At 52.9% G+C, this 23,538-nt stretch overlaps 1 protein-coding gene across 7 annotated transcripts; it reads left to right on the top strand.

Annotated features, from left to right (window-relative positions):
* The first annotated feature begins 215 nt into the window (after window positions 1–215).
* Ubxn11 (UBX domain protein 11) lies at window positions 216–23,065 on the top strand. Of its 7 annotated transcripts, none has more exons than XM_040756396.1 (15): window positions 216–353; window positions 5,272–5,375; window positions 6,385–6,458; window positions 6,887–6,985; window positions 10,104–10,204; window positions 10,574–10,628; window positions 11,004–11,083; window positions 14,313–14,439; window positions 19,691–19,905; window positions 20,131–20,208; window positions 21,109–21,229; window positions 21,340–21,443; window positions 22,474–22,547; window positions 22,631–22,771; window positions 22,852–23,065. In XM_040756396.1, exons 1-15 carry the CDS (start codon window positions 270–272, stop codon window positions 23,045–23,047), a joined length of 1,653 nt encoding a protein of 550 aa, XP_040612330.1. In that variant the 5' UTR covers window positions 216–269; the 3' UTR covers window positions 23,048–23,065. The 7 variants fall into 7 exon arrangements, with proteins under 7 accessions (XP_040612330.1, XP_012975604.2, XP_040612332.1 ...); XM_013120150.3 differs by having other exon boundaries at window positions 217–353; window positions 6,430–6,458; XM_040756398.1 differs by lacking the exon at window positions 216–353 and adding an exon at window positions 361–486.
* Window positions 23,066–23,538: the final 473 nt, after the last annotated feature.

Here is a 23,538-nt window from a genome sequence, read left to right as displayed (position 1 = left end):
CAGATGGGGAAACAAAGGAAATGTTATTTCCCCAAGATTAATTTAGCTCACTCTTGACACTGTCATTGTCACAGCCTCAGGGCCAGAGGTTCCAGCTGCAAAGTCCCGGCCGGAGGAGAGCTCTCTGACCTCTGACCTCGTTGAGCGGTGCATTCTGGGATCTGAAGTATCCCGAGCAGCTCATCTTTACCGTGGGCCAATAGTATTCGGGCACAGTCGGCTACACCCGCTTTCGTTGGGTTCGTCAGAGATCCTCTGGGAGTTAGCCAATGAGAAGTGCTCGGGCCCTGGTCGCCTGGGAAACCCCGAGACAACAAGATGGCGGCGCCGTGGGACGGCTCGCTGGCCCTGTGGTGAGTCTCGGCCCCAGGCCTTTCTGCTCCGCCAAGTCTTCCGGGCAGGCCGGGACCCTCGCCCGGACTCCGATGGCCCGCGGCCTGCGTGGCTCGGCTCAGGAGGGCAGTGGGGACCGCGCTCACCGTGTCGGTGCGTGGAGGCGGAGCGGAGGGCGGGCTCCCGGGGCGGGGTTTGGGCGCCGTTGCTTCACCCTGCAAACACGCCCAGCAAGGGTTTAGGAGGGTGGCGCGCAGCCGCCTGGCAGTCACAGAGCCCCGAGTGTCGAGGCATGAACGCCTAGGGCAGCACTGAGTTCGATCCTCAAGATGGAGAAGCATAGGACACGTTTGTAACCCTCATCGGAGGAGACAACCATACCTTTGCAGCCTTCATCGGTTGTGGCGGGCTGAGGCAGGACTGCCAGTATGAAGCTCGTCTGGGTTTCATAGGGCGTCCCTAGCCAGTTAGGGCAATTCAGCGAGACCTTGTCTCAAATTTTAAAAAATAAATCGAGGCCAGGTGTGGTTGTACACGCCCTTAATCCCAGCACTCGGGAGGCAGAGGCAGGAAAGGATCTCCGAGTTTGAGGCCAGCCTGGCCTACAAAGTGAGACTCTGTCTCTAAAAACAAACGAACAAAAACAAACAGTAACTAAACAAAATAGAGTCTGGGGCTTGGTGGTCTGCAGACCTGTAATCTTAACTACTCCGGAGGCTGAAGCAGGAGCATCACTTGTTTAAAGTCAGCCTAGACTTTAGAGTCAGTTCAAGGCCATCTTGGGCAAAGACCTTCCTTTTTCTTTATATATAATTTTATACGTAATGTGAGTGTCTGCATGTATGTATGTGCACCATGTGCATGCCTGGTGTCTGAGGAAGCCAGAAGGCATCCGATTTCCTGGAACTAGAGTTACAAGAGGGTCATGACTGCCTATCATGTGATTGCTGGGAACGGGACCCAGGTTCTTCTCTTCAAGAGCAGCGAGTGCTCCTAACCTCTGAGCCATTTTTAAGACCAACACTTTATTTCATTAATAAAAAAAAAAGACCATAGATAGATCGCAGCAGTACAACATGTGCAAGACCCTAGGCTCACTCTCTAGTCCTGAAAAAGTTCATTAAAGATAAGTTTAAGTACCTGGCGGTGGTGACCAATACCTTTAGTCCCAGCACTTGGGAGGCAGAGGCAGGAGGATCTCTGTGACTTCGAAGCCAGCCAGGGTTAAACAGTGGAATCTTATCTCAAAATAACACGGGTTTAGGGAGACAGGTTAGTTGGCGAAGCACTTGCTTTGCAAGCTTGAGGACCTGACTTTGATCTTTAGAACAGGTGTGAGGGTTGGCAGGACGGCTCTGTGGATAAAGGTTCCTGCTGCCATGTCTGACCACCTGAGTTCCATCCCCAGGATCCATGTGGTGGAAAAAGAAAACAGAGTTCTTCAGGTTATTCTCAGACTTCCACATGCTCATCATTGTATGCATGCGCCCACACATAATAATAAATAAATATGTGTTGAAAACAAAACAAAAACACACACATGGCACAGACAGACACTTGTCATCCAGGTGGATCCCTAGGGCTTGTTGCTTGCCACCTTAGACTATTTGACACGTTCCAGGCTAGAGAAAAACCCTATAAATCAAAAACTAATAATAGTGTGGAGAGTGCCTGAGGACTGACACTCTGGGTGGTCCTCAAAGCACTCATGCACATGCACCTGTACACATGTGCACCCCCAAACACACAAATAAATAAATAGTGGTGGCATCTGCAGGCCTCTGACCACCAGGGAGACGAGTCAGGAGAATCACAAGTAAGAGGCCATCCTAGACTAGATATTGAGATTTGTCTCAACAGCAAAACAAACAAAAAGAAAACATCAAAACAAAAAAAAAAAAAAACACTTTCTCTGGGTGGTGGTGGCACATGCCTTTAAAAGCCCAGCACTCGGGAAGCAGAGGCAGGTGGATCTCTGTGAGTTCAAGGCCAGACTGGTCTACAGAATAAGTTCCAGGACAGTCAGAGCTGTTACACAGAGAAACCCTGTCTTGAAAATCAAAAAACAAAACAAAAATAAAAACAAACAAACAAAAAACCCCTTTGGGCTGGAGGGATGAGTTGGTGGTTAAGAGCACTGGTTGTTCTTCCAAAGGTCCTGAGTTCAATTCCTAGCATCTACATGGTGGCTCAAAAAACATCTATAATGAGATCTGGTGTGTGCAGGCAGACATGCAGACACTGTATAGGTAATAAGTAAATAAATCTTTAAAAAAAAAAAGCCCTTTTCGGAGAGGCAGTGGCACATGCCTTTAATCTCAGCAATTTGGGAACAGAATCAGCCAAGGGGATCTCTTAGTTTACAGAGCAAGCTCCAGGATAGCCAGGGCTATGTAAGAAAAAAAGGTGGTTTTAGTATATGATTCTACTTATGTAACTTTATCAAAGAAATTCCAGAGCTGAGCAGGAGTGGTGGCTCATGTCTCTACCTTTGGTACTGAGAGTCAGGTGAGATCTCTGTGAGTTCTAGACTAACCAGGGCCCCACACTGAGACCTTGTCTTAATAAATAAGGAAAGAAAGACAATTCTAGATAAAACAGTGGTGGTTGCCAGAGGTCAAGGCTAGTGAGGGGCATAGTATGACTCAGCCTGCAGGAGGAAAGGCTGTGGGGATGGGAAAGGCTAGTGAGGGGGCATAGTATGACTCAGCCTGCAGGAGGAAAGGCTGTGGGGATGGGAAAGGCTAGTGAGGGGCATAGTATGACTCAGCCTGCAGGAGGAAAGGCTGTGAGGATGGGAAAGGCTTGCATCTTGGTGGCGGTGGTAAAACCCAATCTGTCTGTGTGGTCAGATGGCACGGGTCTGTACACACAAACTACAGAAGCAGCCCATTCCTGCTGCTCACGCTTTCCTGCGTTGCATAAGATGGTAACCACAGGGGGAAGCTGGGTGACGGGGCCTCTCAGAACTGTTTCTTGTGAATCTCTGGTAATTTCCAAATAAAAAGCTAAGTTATAGCCTAAGAAGAAATAGAAGGAAAATAGAGGGTTCAGCTTGGCCAGAGGAAGGGTATGGGTCAGAGGAGGAGGCCATCCCAGAAGAAGAGGTTAGGGCTGGGGAGATGGCTTAGCTGTTCAAGTTTGGTTCCCCGGAGAGGGGGCTAATGACAGTGCGCCCTGTGTTCCAGGCATTGCTTGGGTGTCCTCAGTGCAAGGATGCTCAGGGGGGATAATTTGAGGAGGCAGACAGGGCCAGTTTACCCATAGGAATTTTATTTTCCTCTTTACCCTCCTCCTCCTCCCCACCCTCGTCCTCTTCCTCTTTTTTAGATAAGTTCTCACTATGTAGCCCTGGCTGGCCTGGAACACACAGGGATCTGTCTCCCCATGTTCTGGGATTAAAGGTATGCACCACCATGCCCAGCTTTGAGTTTTTCATTCAAGGGTGAAAGGAGTCCTTGGGGAGGTTTGTGCGGGGGGTGTGGCATGTGATTGTTGCTTGTGGGCATGAATAAAAGGAGCCACTAGGAACTGTCCTATTTAGCCACACAAATCATCAGGGAGCCCAGACCCACGAGCAATGCAGGGTTATGGTGAGGAGGCTGGATGGTGGGTGAGGGAACTCTGCTCCCAGGCCTTGGGAGGGGTCTCTTTTGAGGAAAGGGTGGGGCATGAGTCCTAGACTTCAGAAAGAAGGTGAGGGAGGCTGCCTTGAGGCAGCATGGGTTCCCCTACTGGAGAGTATCAGTCTGTCCTGTTTGCTCTCGATTGCTGTGGTAACAACTATGGCCAAAAGGACCGTGGGGATGGAGTTTATTTGACCTGTATTTCCCATGTCACAGTCCAACATGGAGGGAAGTCAGGCAGGAACTGAAATAGAGGCCATGGAGGCATGCTGCTTACTAGTCTGCTCCCCATGGCTTGCTCATCCTGCTTTTATCCAGCTCACAACCTCCCTGTCCAAGAGTGGCACAGCAGCAGAGGGCTGGGCCCTTCCTCATCAGTCGAGAATTAGGCCCACAGGCTTGCCTGCAGCCCAATCTGATGGGAGCATTTTCTCATCAAGGGAATGAGGTTCCCTCTTCACTATGACACTAGCTGGTGTCCCGTTGACAAAAACTACCCAGTGTATCGGGGAAGGCCCGTGTCACATTTCTAGAGTACAGCTTTGGATTTAGCCTGAAGACTCTTTTCAGACCCTCCCTAACAGAGATCCCTTCTTTGGCTCTAGGTTTGCTAGGTTTTGGTCACTTCATGTAGGGGACAGAGTGGTGGCCTTAGTTAGCACTGGCTTGCCATGCGTGTTCTTCATCAGAAGAAGGGAGTCAGCATTTTTGAATGTTCACCCCGTGTCAATAACAATGATTCCACACACATAGCCACAATTCAACTGGCAGGTGCCTGCCTTGAGCTGGGCACTGGGCAGAATGCTTTGGGACTTTGTGCCCCACCCCCATCCAGCCACCTGCCTGGTAGGTGCCGATACCATGCACCTTATACATGGGAGAAAGTGAGGAGCCAGTTAGCCCTGTGGGCAGTAGGGCATGTGCAAGGGCCGAGACACTTGGCTTCGATGGCACATGACTGTGTCGTCAATGAACTCTGCCTGTGGGTAGCCTGCTCTCCCTCTGAGATGATGGGGGCACCTGGGTTCTGACAGGCTGACAGGAGATACCTGGGCTTTATGCCAGCCAGCTCAATTTTGGGTTCATAAGAGCACACACTCTAAACTTGGAGAAGCTCCAGGCCCTGCACCCCACCAGGCAAGGGGTTCTGTGTTAGAACAGAGGGTCAGCTGCTCAGAGGAACCAGCAGACCTCAGGAACCCCAGCCCACGTTGGAGGAGTGGGGCTGCTTCTCCTGGACAGTGCTCCTCCCCCTGACCTGAAGCCCTGGTCTCCTCTGTCCCCAAGGGCTGACTTCCTTCTTTCCCCTCAGGAGTTCCTGACAGCTAGCCTTGAGACTAGAGCTATGAGCTCACCTCTGGCCTCTCTTAGCAAGACACGGAAGGTGCCCCTAGAGTCGGAGCCTGTGAATCCTGGGTAAGGAGCCAGCGGGTCTCTAGGTCCTTGTGCCCCGCCCTGTCTCCTCCTTAACCCCTCCCTCACAGAGGAGAATGACCGCTAGTGTCTAGGGGAATACGGAGAGCAGTTAGTGACTTTCTGTGTCTACCTTCCTTCTCTTTGTGCCTTCTGGGAACTCTGCTTTGTGTTGACCAAAGATTGGACATTGCTTCCTGTTAGACATGGCCCCGTGAGCGTGCTTGTCATTCCCTGCTCACTCATCTGCAAACATGATGCTCTGGCTGCCTGGGCCAGGCTCTGTGCTGAGCTCTTGAAAAGCTTTTTCTTTTTCTTCTTTCTTCTTTCTTTCTTTCTTTTCTTTTTTCTTTTGGCTTTTCAAGACAGGGTTTCTCTGTGTAGTCCTAGCCATCCTCAAACTCACAGAGATCCACCTGCCTCTACCTCCAAAGTGCTTGAATTAAAGGTGTGCGTCCCCACACCTGGAGCAAAGCCTTTTCTGCCTCCTGTTTCCTTGGTGCTTTTCTTTTCTTTTTTAATTCATTAATTTTTATTTTATATGTATTGGTGCTTTGCCATGGGTGTCAGGTCCTCTGGAACTGGAATTATAGACAGTTGTGAGCCGCCATGTGGGTGCTGGGAACTGAACCCAGGTCTTTTGAAAGAGCAGTCAGTGTTCTTAACCACTGAACCATCTCTCCAGCCCTCCTTGATACTTTTCTAAACACACTTAGAGTCTTGCTTAGATCCAGAGAGGCTAAGTAGCAAGCCTGTGCCCACTGTACTTCAGAGAGGAGCTAGGACCAGCCTTGTGAGCTGTAGAATTTTGAGGTCTTCCCACCCAAACTGCCCTACAGTGTCCCTCCATCTTTCTCTGTTGGGAGGAATTAGGCACTATACAGTGTGTCCCTTGGCTCACCCTGGCTAAGGGCAACTTCGGGGAGGGGGAGATCTTCAGGAAATAGAGGCTTAACCTCTATCTCTTTTAGCCTTGCATGGGGCCTGGAACCTTTCCTTGGTGGCATTCCAGGAGGCTTAATTTGTATTTGTTCCTTCTTCCTGCCTGGGTTCCCAGGAGGCGAGGGATAAGAATCTACAGAGATGGTGAGTGTGTGCTCTGCCCCCCCCCATGTCCCCTCCCCTCTCACCTGTCTCCTTCCACCTGGGCAGCAAGGGAAAGAGCAGGCTGAGGTCTTGTGAGACTGGCCATCTGCCTGCTCCCTGTACTTTTGAGGCCTCTCCCCTTGCTCAGAGGTCTGGGCCACTCCTTGCCCTGCTCCTCAGCAGAGATGTGCCCACTGTCATAGCACTCCTGCCTAATGTGAGATGGTTATGAAGACCAGAGATGTGGACCTCAGCCTTCCAGCCTTCCCTCCCTGGAGCCCTGACCTTATCACTGACTTGACTGTGCACCCTCGGGGTGGGGGTGAGGGAGCAGTAGACAAGCTGTTTCATCTTGGCCAGGGCCCAGGGCCAGAGTGCTTTCTGGGCTGTGGCCCCCAGAGCGGTGACCTGGGCGTCCCTGTCTGCAGAAGATGAAGTGGACATGCTGAATGATGGACAAGACCCAGAAGAAAAGATCTCTGTCCCTTCCTGCTATGGAGGCATCGGTGCCCCTGTGGGTAGGCAAGGTGAGAACAGGGGGCTGAAGGGTGACTGTGGCCCCTTGCTCAGAGCAGCAGGACAGGCTTTAGCGATGGGCTAAGGCCGTGTGAGCCGTGGCTCCTACTCTCACCTGCTGGGTTGAGACACTTCGCCTACTTCTGGCAAGCTGGCCCAGTGCCTGTATGCCCAAACCCATCCAGGTCAGGATTTAACCAAAGCCAGAGGCTGGGGGGCTGGCCAAGCTCCACACCAGGCTGGGGCTAGCAACTCTCCAGTCTCCAGCAGGTGTGATGTCAGTGGGTCTGAGGTTCAGATTCAGAGACATCAAAAGGCCTGAAGGGGAGCTCAGCATCTGGCCATCTGCTTTCTCATCAGCAACACCAAAAGGGCTGAGAGTTCCATAGCAGGGAGTTTCACCTGACTTTGTGTCTTCATAGGCCTGTATGGAGTTGCCTACAGTGGCATGGGGACAGGAGCAGAGGAGCCAGACAGGCACTGGGCTGGATCAGGGGAAGTTGGGGACAAGGCTAGAACTTTCCACCAGCAGTAACAGCTTAAACAACGTTAGCATCTTGCTTCCCTGTCCCCTGGGGAAGGAGAGCAGTGGGATGGCATGTTGTAGGGCTTTAGTAAGATGCTGCTTGGTGGGGGGTCCCTAGCTATCACACAGGGTAACCAGAGCAATGGCCACTATTCTGAAGGGCAGCAGGAAGTGCCCTTAAACCACACTCCCCTCCATTGGACATTGGCAGAGGGTCAAAGTAGAAGAGACAGGACTTGCCTAGTTCAAGTCCCATAGTTACAAAGAGAAGGATCTAGTGCACCTAGCTGGGGACGGTAGTGAGTATGTAGCTACCACCTCTTTCTCTTATAGGGACAGCGCATCTTCTCTCCCGCCGGTGTGTGTCACCAAGGTCTCCAGTAGGACATGCCTTTTCTGCTCCGTTTCTCTGCTCAGCAGCCCCCTTCCCTGCCCCCACTGCCTCCTCTTGAGAGCAGCTCTCTGCTGCCTAGATCGCCGATGGCCCCTCTGTCTCCCATTATCCTGGGCTCTTTCTCCTTTTTCTTTTCTCAGTGCTCCCTTTTCTTCTCCACCGCTCACCGTGGACATCCCACCTCCCCGACTCTCCCTTCCTTCCCTCCATACTGCTCCAGTGAGGGCAGCCATGCTCTATGTGCTGACAGCTCAAACGTTTCCTCTTATGTCCTTTAAGATGCTTTTGGCTCCAAATTCCAGAGGGCCCTCCCTCAGTGAGCATGCACACTAGGGACATGTGTTACCCTCAGGCTTAGAAGCCCTAAAAAGGCAACTCAGGGGCTGGGAAATGAGGGACTTGAAGATGCCGTCAAAATAGAGTTCAGGTTTCTTCACCCTGGGCATCCAGTGTGGTCTGTGACTGTGACTGCAGCCCCTGCTGTCCGTGTCGTTAGGGTAACTAGTGTCTGCGGGGATGAAGAAGCTTGTGTCATCCCATCACACTCTTTTTTTGAGAGGGTGAGGTTTGGGACAGTTTCATGTAGTTTGTTGACCTCAAACTTACTATGTAGCCATGAATGACCTTTAACTCCGATCTTCCTGTGTTGGGATAAAAGTGGTATATCATTACCCTAACTCCCAAGCTTTATTTTGAACTTTTTTTTCAGTGTACAGAAAAGCTGACGTAGGAGTACAGTGTCTCCTTTCATAGCAATAGATCTCACCACAGTCACCCCGCTGCAGCCTGTACAGATAGGCGTACAGGGCATCTCTTGGATGAGCAAGTTAGAGGTAGACTGCATAGGTCCTGACCTTCGGGACCCCTGCATCTCCTAATTATAAGGAAACACAATCTATTAATTACCTTAACATATGTCTCTTCTACACTCCAGTCTCCTTGGTAGTTCCAAGCATCTCACAGAATGATTTCCCCCCTGACCTGGGACCTGGGAGGGAGTGAAGCTACATGCATCACTGCAATATAATTTATGTCTGTTTAAATCTTTAAAATGGTGGAACTAACTTAAAAAAAGCCCAGGATTTAACTATGTACTCCTGCTGTTCTGGAACTCACTCTGTAGACCAGGCTGGCCTCCAACTCACAGAGATCCCCTACCTCTCCTCCCAAGTGTTAGGAATAAAGGTGTATGCCATCAAGCCCATCTGACAAAGTCCCAACCACTCATGTGGCAGGACACATGGGTATTGGGTGATTGATTATTTATTTATTTATTTATTTATTTATTTATTTATTTATTGCGTGTGTGTTCCTGTGTTCACACACGAGGTTGAGTATGTGTATGTGTCAAATAACAGCCCACTCTTTTCCTTCCATCCTGTGAATCCCAGGAATCCAACTCAGGTCACTAGGCTTGATGGCAAAGAGATGGCTGAGTGGGTAAAAGTACTCCCTATGGGGCTGGAGAAATGGCTCAGAGGTTAAGAACACTGGCTGTTCTTCCAGAGGTCCTGAGTTCAATTCCCAGCAACCACATGGTGGTTCACAACCATCTGTAATGAGATTTGCTGCCCTCTTCTGCAGGCATACATACAGACAGAACACTGTGTACATAATAAATTAAATAAATAAATCTTAAAAAAAGTACTCCCTATGAATGCAAGAGGTCCTGAGTTCAAGTCCCAGCACTCTTATGATCCCTGTAACCCCACCATTAGAGGTCAGAGATATGTGGATTGTGGGAGTTTTCTGGCCAGCTAGCCTACCCCAAACAGCAGACTTTAGGTTTAGCGTTTGCCTAGCATGCATATGGTCCTAGGTTTGACCCCCACACTGCCACCAAAAATGTGAAGAGTGACAGAGGAAGGCACTCACATCCTCCTTTGCCTCTGCACGTGTGTGCAGGGGGTATGCAGCCCTGTATACACACACACACACACACACACACACAACTTAATGGCCTATATGCTGTACCAACGGATGCACATACCTGGAACAAGTCGCTGCACGCCACCCAGCTTCACAAAGTAGCCCAGCGTGAGGACTGCGTGAGCTGCTCTGGGTAAAGAGCTTCAGGTGCCCCTGTCACGCAAGTGTTAGCTGCTGTTGGGACTGCCCTTTCTGTTCTTGCGGCCTTCTACCTCCCTGGCCCTTCCCATGTCAGCCTCAGTTCCAGGCCTGGGCACTAGAAACTTCGTTCACTTGGCAGGAACTGTGTTCAGTGACTCGGAGCTGGTGGCCTCCATGGCCAGGAAGCTGCAGGAGCTGGAGCAGCAGCTGAAGACCCAGAATGATGAGCTACTGTCCAAGGTAGGACCTGAGGCCAGAGACAGCGGGAGGACTGTTTCCTCCATTTGAATGGCCTCTTCTGATGGCAAGCCACGACTTGGGAATAATCTTGGTCCCCCAGGCAGAGCCTGATAGAATGTGGGCTGGGTAGTTAGCAGGCTGCTGAGCAGAAGGGGCGAACTGGGAACTGGGCCCAGGACATGGCCTGTGCCTTTCCTCAAGTAGAGGGACTGTCAGAGAGATGGGATTCTCTGAGGCTCAGAAGCAGGAGCTATTCGGAAGGGTGATAGGGACAGGTTAATGCTCACACACAGGCAGGTGTGGCCCATCCCATAGGAAGGGCTAAAGCTTACCTTATTACTACCCTGACCCCAAGTCTCACTGCTTCAGGACCAGAAGATCCTAGCCCTGGAGGATTTGGTGCAGACCCTCCAGCAGAACCAGGGTAAGAAGCTGTTGCTCAGGTACCTGCTCAGGTCCATGGATTGTGGGAGCTTGGACAATAGCTTTGGGAATCAAGGCTTCAAGAGCATCAGGCAGACTTTTGGTGGGGTCTGAACATCTGAGACCAGAGAGACAACAGTCCTTTACCCTGTGCCTGACACTAGACTGCACTGTCCAGAGCGTGGAGGGGCCACATTCTAATGGAAGGAGGGATGGCTGCCCCTCAAAAATCAGTTCAGGCATCCCCACCCCACCCCCAGGGTCAGAGAGGCTGGCTCGGGGGCAGTTCTCCGAAAATCCCCAGAAAACCTTAGGGCAGAGCACCTGGCAGCCTCCAGGCCATGGCAGTAGAATCGCTTACTCAGCTCTTCCCCAGGAGCCAACGCAACCCTGCAGAGGCAGGAGGAGCTGGAGACCCTGTGCATTCAGCTGCAACGGCAGGTTGGCGAGATGGAGGTGAGAGGTTAAGCTCGGCAGAGTGGGTGACCAGGCCACTCTCTCTGGTCTCAGCCTGGCTGCAAGGACTTGTGGCAGAGCCCCTCAACATCATTCAGGGGCCCTGCCTGTTTCCTTGCACTGGGCTGACTCAGTTTAGAGCCAGGGTGGGGGTGACACCATGACACACTACTCCACTTGGGCTAAATCAGACTCTGAACACACCCCCTCTTGCTTCCTGCACTTCCTAACTCTCCGCTTGTTCTGTGTAGCACTGTGGCTTTGTGGCTAGCCCTTCTCTCCTCACAGAACTGCTCTGCTCTCCATGCCTTCCCTGGTTCTCTAATGAACTTTTTCCTACCTAAGGATCTGGTGCATGCTGCTGTCTGCATGGACCATAGCCTGCCTCCTCCTGGAGATACATTTTCACTTGTTTCCTTGAAGCCTTTTCTTTCCTGTGACCAGTGTGGCCTCTCATCCTCTGCTTTCCTTCCTGCCTCATCTCTTCCTCCGTGGGACGTAAGCTCCACGAGGGGTGCATGGCTCACCCTGGACCTAGAGCTCAGGACCTCCTGCCTGTGACCACAATTTCTTTACCCAATAATTTGGTCACCTCGCTTACTTTTCCTCCCTCAGAATTGTGGTCAAGCTGCAAGGCTTGAGTTGGAAGGGACTGGGCGCTCAGAAGGGGCCAGCACCCCTGCCTGCTCAACGCTGGTACCTCAGTCCTCTGCTGGTCCACCCCAGAGTCATTTCTGGAATGGAGAGTCTCTAGCCCCAAGCAGAAGGCTTTCCAAAGCCCCAGCCCATAATATCAGAAGTGACCTCCAGCCCACTGCAGGCCTGTTCACATCTGGGGCTATGGGTGACAGTTACAGCTGTGCCCAAGCTATCTTCTAGGAGTGTGGCAGCCCGTGGGGCAAGGCCACAGCCTCAGCCAAGGGCACCTCTGACTCAAGCATGCACCTCTCACATGTCTATTGATTCATTAATTGAACAAACCTAAAGTATCTATCTATCCTGTTTGACACTGCCAGCCATTAGGCTCGTGTCGTCTGTACAAAAAGACACATTCGAAGGGCATTGGTGGCACATGTCTTTAATCCCAGCACTTGGGAGGCAGAGGCAGGTGGATCTCTGTGCATTCGAGGCCAGCCTGGTCTACAGAGTGAGTTCCAGGACAGCCTCCAAAACAATACAGAGAAACCCTGTCTGGAAAAAACAAAACAAAACAAACAAAAAAAGACATAGTCCCCACATGCATGGGGCTGACAGTCTACAGAAGCAGAGAGACATGTGACTAGACAGGATGTGAGAGTGCAGGGAATAGTGAAGTGGGTGACAAATTGGGGGAGGAGTCACTGCAAGCAGATCTGGAAAGGGGGGCGGGACTTGGGAGGGTCTAGGCAAAGAGGTAGAAGGCTCTGACCGCCACTGTGTCTGGCTGTGGTGGAGGTCATGAGAAGAGAGAGAGAGGTCAGGCCAAAGGGGCCTCGCTGTGGGCTCTGTTGGGAGGGATCTGTATGTGGGAGTAAGGCAGAGCCATGGAGGAGAGTGTGGTCAGGGCTGGGTGCTGGGAACCTCACAGGCGTGTGGAGTGAAAATGGCAGAGAAGCAGCCATGTATCGGAGGGAGGAAAACCAGCTGTGTTGAAGGACAGAATGGCTCCCGGGTTTGGCAACAGCAGGAAGAAGACCTAAGCCGAAGGTTTCAGTAGAAGGCTTGACAGACAGCCTCTAAGTGGGACAAGGGTGGGGACGGAGGCTATGGCGGCTTGGGTTAGGGTGAGAGCATGAGATAGATTGCCAAGGACGGTTGAGACGCTGTTGGTGGCACTGAACCCTTTGTACAGCAGAGGGGAGTGGGCCACGGACGTTGGTAGCTAGAGCGGTTCTCCTTGCAGGATGGAGAGAGGACTGGGGACAGGATGGGGCTCAGGGACTATTGGCAGGAGTGGATTTAGGTGTTTGTTGGACATTTGCTCAGTTATGAGTGGGACTCAAGCTCAGAGGAGAAGCCACACTGGGTGTGGATTTAGGTTCTGTCCTTATGTGTGTAGGAGTGGACAAGAGCCATAAAGGAGAGAGTATGGTCAGGGCTGGGCACTAAGGAACCTCTCAGGTGTGTGGGGGTAGAAATGACAAAGACGTAGTCACACATGCAGTGACAGGAGAAGCAGCAGTGTTGAAAGAGATGAGACACAATGGCATCAGGGTTTCGCAGCAGCAGCAGACAGTTGGTTACCACAGCACATGCATGTCAGTGAGCTGTGGAAGAGAGGAGCTGGCAAAGAAGGGGAGAGAAGGAAGTGATAACAGAAGTACAAACTACCCTAGCCAGGTGTGGTGGCGCACGCCTTTGGTCCCAGCACTCAGGAGGCAGAGGCAGGTGGATCTCTGAGACCAGCCTGGTCTACAGGGTGAATTCTAGGACAGCCAGGGCTACACAGAGAAACCCTGTTTGGAAACACCCCCAACACCAAATAAGTAAGTAAGTAAGTAAATAAATAAATGTATAGGCAACTTCTCCTGGGCCGGGGAGATGACTCAGTCAGTAAAGTGTTTGCTTTGCAAACATGAGGACCCTTGTTCTGTTCCTAGAACCATTAGAAAAAAAGAAAAGCCAGTAATGATTTCATGGAGTAATTAATCATCCTAGAGCCGGGGAAACAGAGTCAGGCAGATCTCTGGGGCTCTCTAGCCAGTCTTGGATTCAGGCAAGACTCAGGCCATTGACTGAAAAACACCAACATGGAGAGTGCCTGAGGAAGAATGCTGCCCTGCTTGTCCTCTGGTCTCCACATATGACTGCATATGAACATGTGCACGCACACACCTGGACTCACAGACATATGGACGTGTACACACACAAAGTCAGTGTGTCAGAAAGAAGACGGAGGCTCACTCCTGTAGTACAAGTGTCCCTGCCTCCTCATGCTCAGGCCAGGCCACACAGTCCACGTGGCTTGCTTTACGGAGTTCTTGAGTCGAGTGCTGTGCTACCTACTTGGCCTGAGGAGTCTTACTGTGCACAGTGAGACAAGTGTTGTCATGTCCCCTCATGGAGAAGGAACCTGCTGCTCTAGGAGGTCAGCGGCTTCTAGAGTCACAGGCTGGAAGTGGCCAGGGTCTTCAGCAATCCATTGTCCAGGCCACTCTGGGCTGAGGACAGGCTGGGGGTCAGACTGGCGATGCTCTCCATGGAAATGGGGTAGGTGGTGCCACACCGCGTCTCGCTCTTCTGCCCACAGCGGTTCCTCAGTGACTATGGCTTGCAGTGGGTGGGCGAGCCCATGGACCAGGAGGACTCAGAGGAAAAGATAGTCTCTGAAAATGATGAGCAGGACTGGATGAAGGCCAAGAAGTTCTGGAAGCCAGGTAGAGTAGAGTGTCTGCCCTGGTCCTTCCCAGCAGCCCCCTGTAAACCAGCCACTCTTCAGAGGCCCTTTGTTTCATTCTCTGGCCTCCCAGCATTGGGGTGGGGGTGGGGATGCTGAGTAACCCAACACCTTGTCCCTGGCCCAGGGAAATAAAAGCCAAGTCTCCCTCCCTGGTCTCGGTCTTTACCTGCCTATCTATCAAGGGCTACAGAGACCCAGACTTACTAAACATTTGATGCTTTGTTTGTTTGTTTGTTTTGGCTTTTGAGACAGGGTTTCTCTGTGTAACAGCCCTGGCTGTCCTGGAACTCACTCTGTAGACCAGGCTGGCCTCAACTATGAGATCCGCCTGTCTCTGCCTCACTTTTCATGTTTAACCACTGATATTTAGTGGCCCCATCCACCTTGCCCTTAGATTCAGGTCCATAGAGCTGTTTCCAAAATGGGGCCTGCTTTCTTTTTTTTTAATTTTTTTATTTTGTCTTTTTGTTTTTTCGAGACAGGGTTTCCCTGAATTGTTTTGGAGCCTGTCCTGGAACTCGATCGGTAGACCAGGCTGGTCTCGAACTCACAGATATCCGCCTGCCTCTGTCTCCCAAGTGCTGGGATTAAAGGCGTGTGCCACCAACGCCCGGCTGGGGCCCGTTTTCTTCAGTGGAGAAGTTTCCTCCCTAGGCTCCAGAATGTAGCTCAGACCCTCATTTCTGTCCCACCACCTGTTCCGGGTTGGCTTCCAATATGGGACATACGTTCTTACCCTCAGGGTTTTACAAGGAGTAAATGAATCATGTGATGCACACTTGCAATCCCAACACTCAGGAAGAGGCGACAGGAGGATCGGGTTAAACACTGTCCTCCGCTATGTAGCAGTTCTGAGGACAGCATGGGCTACAAGAGACCTTGTCTCAAAGGCAAACATGGGGCTGGAGAGATGGCTAAGGGTTAAGATGCTTGTTGCTCTTCCAGAGGACCTGAGTTTATTTCCCAGCACCCATTTCTAGAAGCTTTTCCTTCTTGGAACTCCCTCTTGTCTCAGGGACTGTCCCCTGGGTCCTCTGCTGCCTGTGCTGGCTTCTTGCTGCCTCATTTCTGGGCACCTGTTTGCTGGGTGTCACTTCCCACAGACTGCCAGTGCCAGGAGAGCCAGAGCTCAATTTGGGGCCAGAGGAAGTGATTAGAATGCTCTCGATGCAGAGCTTTTGCCTGAGGAAGGGTTCCCAGTTTCTCCATGGAGGGGGCTGGTAGAGGGGCAGCCTGGAAAGGTTCCCAGTTGGACCCCTAGCTCTCACCAGGATACAAACATCACATTGGTTGCTGTGCCAGTGCTCCGGGGACAGTCCTGTTCTGGTCATAACAGACAGCTGGCGTTGGGCCTCTGGGGTGAGCAGTCGGCCTGGTGCTCTTCACTCTCCCCTCTCTCCTCAAATTCCCACCCTCACCGCACATTGCTGACCTGCTCTTGCTAGGCCCCTAATCTACCCCTAGCCTTCTGCCCAAGCCCCTGAATCTGGGTTGGAGCTTCTCAAATTCCTGGGTCAACGCTGGCAGCCTGATTGATTTGCCCCTGGGTAGACATGCTTCTGACTCAGACCCTAGCCCCTCCAGCAGATCCCCACAGACATCCGGGCTGCTACCATAGACATGCCAGCAACTCACAGGAAGGACTCTCCTGGAATGGGGGACTTAAAGGCTCAGGCTAGGTGTTCTGGGGCGACAGCAGGACCTCAAGCCACTGTCTCTTCCACTGGTGATGCCCAGCTGCATGCAGCACAGTGCTTGGCCTGTAGGCCAGGGTATGCGTCCTGTGCAAGAGAGACAATGGTGCCTGGTGTGTCTGGTTCTGTCAGCCATTGGGACAGGGCAGCCCTAAGCTCAGTGGTAGGGGTCAGGGTGACAAATGTGCCCTAGAGCCTCAGCATTTCTCTGTTCTGGCTCTTCTGAGAGCAGAGAACATGGAGGTAAGTGACCAGATGGGGCCTGGCTTGGAGAATTGTGGTAGCAGTGGCTGTTTCCTGATGCAGGAGGCTATGGTTGGGTGAGGGTGTCGGGGACTGAGAGGTGGACCCTCCAGCTTGTCCCCCCAGCAAGCCTCGGGGCCACTGCCCAAGCCAACAGTGGTGTCCTGGGCTCTGCATTACACACAGGGTCTCTTTGTCATTGTCGTTGTCACTCTAACACCTCTAGGGCATAAGCATGGAGGGCAGGACTCTGGGAAGATGTTGACACCCTGAGAACCTAGCAGAGCCATGCTCTTGACCTCCTGGCAGGCAGATACACAGGTGGACACATGGTCAGCACATGCTTCTAGGGCATCCACCTGGGCGAGGTTAGTGTTCAGCGCTCTACCCCTTGTTGAAGGAGTGCCCCCGAGTAGTTGGAAGGCAAATAATCTCACAAAGTGACAAGAGTGTGTGACAAGGGCCAAGGTAAAGAGCTCAGGGCTTACAGGAATCAGACAGGAGAGCCAGGTGTTCCTAGCAAGGTTTTCAGAGGAGGTGGGGCCTGGTGCAGCCTGGGAGGGACAGCAGCAGCCACCCTCCAAGCGAGCACACAGCAACTCCTACCACAGGGACGGGCTGTCCTTGTACCCACGAGGAAGTCGAGTCTCAGAGAAGCTTGCTTGCCAGAGACTGAAGAGCTCACAAGCAGAAGCCCTGCCAGTGTGACCCTTGAGGGCCAGGGAAGTGGCAAAGAGAAAGGCTGGGCTAGTACTTGGGAGGAGGCAGGAGGGTCAGGAGTTCAAGGTCATCCTCAGCTTCATACAGTGTGGGCTACGTGAGACTCTGTCTTAAAAACAAAACCAAACTCCCAAGTTACAGGAAGCCTTAAAGATGATCTCTAGCATCATGGCCTTTCCTAGAAAGATCCCAGGGAGATGTGTCCCAAGTGCCAACACTGAACAGCTGTCACCTACATGGCCACTGAGAGCTGTATGAGTTGTGTGGTCCCTGCAAGGCTTACGTGGATGAGCATGACACCCCTCAAGGCCCAGGGTCTCGTCTGTAAAATGGGAACTGTGATGCTGGCCTCTGCGGCGTTAGCAGACAGGTCCACGGACTTGCTCTTGTGACCAGGTCAGGTTTTTACCTGCCCATCTCACAGAAGGGCCATGTCTCTCCACTGGCTTAGCCAGGCCTGGGACTTGCCTTTTGGCCTGTGTTGCCTTGTGTGGGAGCTCCCAGCACACCTCTCTCCAAGCGTAGGCTCTGCCGAGTGTTGGCGAGGCTCACTGACTTAACAGCTGCCTAAGCTGGCCACACCAGGCTCCTCCTGTCTTATCCCTGGGATCCCTGTCTCCCCCTCCTGTCTGTCGCACCCGATGGCAGCCCAGCCCACCCTACCCACTCTGCTCTCTTCCTGACCCGGGCCAGGTTTCTTATACTTTTCTAGGCAGTTCCCCACGTCACTTCCTCTGTCGTCCCCCCATCTGTGTAGCCCCTAGTTGTCCTGGAACTCTTTCTATAGACCAGGCTGGCCTTGAACTCACAGAGATCCACTTGCCTCTGCCTCCCAGGTGCTGGGATTAAAGGTGTGTGCCACTACCGGGTCCCCATCTCTTTTCTTGGCTATGCAAATGCTCTGCCTCTGGTCTACAGTTCCCACCCTCCAGGCCAGCCTTCTGAAGCAAACTTTTGCTGTCAGTAACTCTTAGCACTGTCCCAGGGATTCCAGTCTGTCCCCTTGCCCCACTGCCCACACCATGTATATCCTTGGCCCTGAGGTGGCTTGCTTTGGCCAGCCGCATTGGCTCCATTCTGTGGCAGACCCTTCTTTCCTAAACTGTAGGAAGAGGTACTGGACTGGCCTTATGGCAGATATTTTCTGGTTTTTGTTTTTAGGTGTCTCAGTTTGTCCTTAAACTAATTGTAAAGGAAACCAATGCCATATCATGGCTGGGCAGGGGATGCAAGAATGCTTGCTTCACATTCACGAGATTTAGTTCCCAGCATCATGTAACTGGGCTGTTGGTATACACAACCGGGAAGACTGGGCAAGCCCAGACAGAGACAGGGGCAGGCATAGCCCTTCAGATAGTGGCCAGGGGCCCCAACCAGCATCCCTCCTGCCCACCACCCTTCTCTTCGGGCACATTCATGGCTGTCCTGGTCATTTTGTCTGCATGCTCTATAACTGCACAGCCATGTGTGCAGCAGCTTCCAGAGGAGCCAGAGCCTGGCAGACTCTTTAAGAGTGTGCAACCCAGCCGGGCGTTGGTGGCGCACGCCTTTAATCCCAGCACTTGGGAGGCAGAGGCAGGTGGATCTCTGTGAGTTCGAGGCCAGCCTGGTCTACAAGAGCTAGTTCCAGGACACAGCCTCCAAAGCCACAGAGAAACCCTGTCTCGAAAAAAAAAAAGAGTGTGCAACCCAGAAATAGTTATACCCATCGAGCATCTGTCCCAACATCCTAACAGCCATCCATCCCCACCCTTACCCTCCCTCTCCTGATGCTGCTGCTGGGTGCTAAGTCCCATAACTTGCCAGGTGGCCTGGGATGAGTCACTTTTCATTTTTCTGATATTGCTTCCTCATTCATACTGTAGAGATTAAACAGCCCCTACCTCCCAGGGGTTGGCCCGAGGACCATTTGTACAAGGCAGAGCTGGTGACCAGCGAGCGAACATGAACAGTTCAGGCTGTTCCAAGTTAGCTCTCATGTGTCCATTTCCTTGGCACCTTATAGCCACCCTGGGAGGCCAAGACTACTGGCCTCCCATTCTAGCCCCAAGCATTACGGGAAGGCCACACAGGAAGAATGCAGGGGCTGGGATTTGAACCTTGAAAGCTTTGATCTGAGAGCTTGCCAACCTAGTGCCTGGCACAGATCTAATACCAAACTTTGCTTTTGCTTGTAATGCTGTGCATTTCTAAGAAGTTACTAAGCTCTGGCCTCAGTTTCCCCCTCTAAAAATGGGAAGGAGTGTAACCCTTACAGTTTAGGGTCCTAAGCGATGGAAATAGGATGATGGATATTAAGTCCTTGACCCAAAGTCTAAGTGTCCTGCTAGGTATGGTGACACTCATGTAATCCAGCACTTGGGATGTGGAAGTAGGAGGGTCAGGAGTTCAAGGCCAAATGGACCAGGGCTCAAATAAACAGTTCAAAGTAAGTATCCAATAAAAGACAGCTGCCTTTATCCTTTTCTTCCAGGAGCCGAGGCCCCTGCTCAGTGTGGGGGCCCCAGAAGCCAGAGCTGCCAGGACACACGGCAGCCACAGAGGCTCATGGGCATCTGTTTCTTTTGTCAGGGGATTCTTTTGTACCCCCCGAGGTGGACTTTGACAGACTGCTGGCCAGTCTGCAGGATCTGAGTGAGCTGGTGGTGGAGGGAGAGGCCCAAGTGACACCAGTGCCTGGTGGAGCACAGCTCCGTACCCTAGAGCCCATCCCACTAAAGCTCTACCGGAATGGCATTATGATGTTTGATGGGCCCTTCCGGCCCTTCTATGATCCCTCCACGCAGGTAGGCTGGGCTCCGGGATCCACACCTGTCTTCACCCCTGCTTGGAGACGGAGTCAGCTCACTGTACTAGCTTGTGGGCCACAAAGTACACAGGCCCCACCCCTCCAACCTTGGAGTTCCCAATATTTCCAGAATATGATGCTTAGGGCTTGCCAGCCAAACAGGTAGCAGGTTTGGCATAGCATGACATAGCATGGCTACAGAGGCCTGTTCACTCTCCTGCAGCGCTGCCTCCGGGACATACTGGATGGCTTCTTTCCCTCAGAGCTCCAGCGGCTGTATCCTGATGGAGTTCCCTTTAAGGTAACCCACCCCTTCGCTGTGCTGCTTAGGAGAAAATGGGATAGCTTACTCAGGGATCAGCAAGAGGGAGCCATCCACCCGGGGGGACCCAGTCCGGATGTCCTGCAGGAGGGTGGGGGGCAGAGTGAGGAGGCTGTCAGGGCCAGAGTGGCCATGAGGTCCCCCAAGCTGAGCAGCAGACAGTGCCCTCTGCTGGCATCTTGAAGGTACATGGTTGTGGGAGCACTCTCTGCCCACCCTCCCCAGCATTCAGGGCACCGTGTGACAGCCTGGGGTTCTTGCATCTGTAAAGCACAGGGGGCTTAGTTTACCCCAGAAGCTCCTGAAGTCACGTGGTTGTGGCGGGAAGCAGGGCATGAGTTGCGAACACTGAAAAGAGGCAGTCCTGGCTGGGCTGAAGGACAGGAGGTGAGCCCACGTGTTACCAGGGCTGAGTGAGATGAAGGTTGTCCTCATGGGGACCAGGAGGCAGCAGGCTCCGGACGTGGGTTTTCTCCACAGCAAGGGTGTGCCACCATGATGCAAAAGATAGTGTGAGTCATGACGGGGTTCTGAGATCTGGGTGTGGAGATAGCCTTGGAACCGCCTAGACAGGGCAATGGTGGCCTGCAGCAGTGGTGTCTGCCTTGCAGACTAGACAAGAGCAAGGCTCTGCGCTATCCTGACATTCATTCCCTGTGTGGCCAGCTTCCAGTGGAGGAGGGGTGGTCAGTGCTATGGCTTCAGCTGTATGAGTGAGGGTGCTTGCACGAATAGGGCCTGAGGTGGTAGCAGCAGCATCAACTGTGGTTCTCTTGTGTTAGGCCGTCCTTGGGTTGTTCTTGAGGCCTCTGGGTGGGGGTGAGGTTGCAGGGCTGAAGGGTTGGGCTCCCTGCTTCTGTGGCCCTTCCTTCCTGCTAGGTAAGCGACCTGCGCAATCAGGTCTTCCCGGAGGATGGGCTGGGCTCGTTCCCAGGTGAGGGTCGTGTGGTGGGCCGGCAGAAAGTTCGAAAGGCCTCGGACAGGGTGGAGGATACTTCAGGTAAGCTGGCTCCGAGGCTGGCTGGGGGGCTGTGTAGAGCAAGCTCCAGGTGGCCTCTGCCAGCACTTACTGTCCCTCCTGGGCCAAGGTTCCCAATACCCTCTCTGCAGGCTCCAGGATGACTGCTGAGAAATTTCTGAACAGGCTTCCCAAGTGTGTAATTCGACAAGGCCAGGTGATTGACATCCGGGGCCCAATCAGGGACACCTTGCAGGTGAGGCCTGCCCTAATTACCCAGCTTTCTCCAAGGGGACTTTATCACCAACCTGGCTCAGCCTACAATATCTTGCCCGGAGGCTCAAACCTATAGGCCCCAAGTAAAGGCCAGGATGGCAAGTTCATCCTCAGAACTGTGTGGTATCTCTGTGGAGTTGGTGAGGACTCCATGCTCTACCCCACAGGCAGCTGGGGTGGCTACAGTGGAGGGGGTGGGGAAGGAGCCCAAGGTCCAGGGCATGTCCTTGAACTTGGCCTCGGTGCTCCTTAGTTGTCCTACAGGCCTTTCAGGTGCTACGAGTTCATTATCTTGTCTTCACTCCTGTTCTTCCTTCCCAAGTCACCACCCGAGAAAGGGGTGCTGAGCCTCAGTGTCTCCAGACCCCTCCTTCACCTGAGTTGTCTTGTACCGGTAGCCACCATGGAGCCTAGACTGCAGAGTCTCACAGCCTTCTGTGCTGGCCTTCCCCTCACTCCTGCTCCTGCTAGCCATGTGCCCCAGCAGCCTTCTCTGTTGGGACTGTCTGGGCATTCTGGGAGAAATTGGGTGTCCATTTTGTATCAGTGTCCTCCTCATATCTAGCCTTCCCTTCCTTCCTTTCGTCTGGCTTGGTTCCTTGCTTCAAGAGCTGTAAACTGCTGGCAGGCTCCCCACGGTATCTCCTCCCTCAGGCTCCTGTTGGTCAGGATGTTTGTGCTGTAGGGAGTGTCCCTGTCCCGCTCATTCCATTTCAGATGACTGCTACTCATCCTTCAGACTTAGCTCAGGTGTCTTCCCTGCGCCCAGGCTGGGTGAGGTCCCCAAGTGTGGCCACCATCTGGGTGGCCTTGTCTCCCACCCTGGACTGGGAGAGAGAATGATGGTGTTGCCCTCCAGAGCCTCCTTCCCTTTACACAGAATGCCCCAGCTCTTTGGCTCACCGGTCTCATCCATCCCTGCTCAGGAATGAGCCAGTGCTCTCTAGGGGTGGAGGAAATGATGTAGGCGGGACCTAGGTCTCTGTCCACTTTTCATGGCTGCCTTCCAGAACTGCTGCCCACTGCCTGCTCCGATCCAGGAGATCATAGTGGAGACACCTGCCTTGGCTTCTGAACGGCAGAGGTGAGGGTTGGGCAGAGAGGTAAGAGCAGGGCAGAGGGGAGAGGACCTGGAGCTGGGAGCACTGAGGGCTTCTGGACCTGCAGGAGCCAGGAGTCACCCAACATGCCAGTGCCTCCGCTCTCCATGCTGCGCGTCAAGTCTGAGAACGGGGAGCAGGCCTTCCTGTTGATGATGCGGCCCGACGACACTGTTGGTGATGTGCGAAACCTCTTGGCACAGGCCAGGTGGGTACATGGCAGGGCTGGGGGCTGCAGGAAGTCCTTAGCCTCAGGGGCTAGCGTGATGTACTCTGATGGACACCTAGGGACATGGATCCGGCCACCTTTGAGATCTTCAGCACCTTTCCACCCATGGTCTACCAGGATGACTCACTCACACTGCAGGCCGCAGGCCTGGTTCCCAATGCAACACTTCTGTTACGCGCTCGGAGAGCCCTGCTGTCGAACCCCAGCTTTGGTACTGGTTCTGGCCCTCACCCTGGCCCAGGCTCACTTCCCTGAATAAAGTGCCGCCCCTGACATCATGAGCTCCACAGGGCTCTCTAGACAGGGCTGCCCAGAGGGGAAGGCTGGGCTAGGAAGGGGGCGGTACAGACGCTTAGGCCTGTAACTGGAGCCCCAGCTGGCATAGCCACAGGCTCTTTGTCCCCTAGGTTCCCTTTTCTCTCAAGTATTTTCTCTTTAAGTATTTCCATCCTGTGGAGGTAGTGGCTGGGTTGACATTCTCTGTCTCAGCGGGGGCAGGGGAGCCTCATGGGGTCAGGCGGCTGGTGACAGCCACAGACATGTAGACCCACATACATGTAGACCCACATACATGTAGACCCACATGCTCCTACAGACACTTTCTCCATACTGTGTACAAAACTGCCACAACTACCCCCATGCCTCAATCTGATGGAGCTGCTGCGAGCTGTACACCTCCCATCCACCCACACTGAATTGGTCTCCAACCCAGCAGACAGTCCTGGGCCAGCCACTGCAGTCAGGCA

The sequence above is a fragment of the Mesocricetus auratus genome, unplaced genomic scaffold (assembly GCF_017639785.1).
Source record: "Mesocricetus auratus isolate SY011 unplaced genomic scaffold, BCM_Maur_2.0 Super-Scaffold_100014, whole genome shotgun sequence".
NCBI lineage: Eukaryota > Metazoa > Chordata > Mammalia > Rodentia > Cricetidae > Mesocricetus > Mesocricetus auratus.
This window is presented reverse-complemented; position numbering and strand designations above follow the sequence as displayed.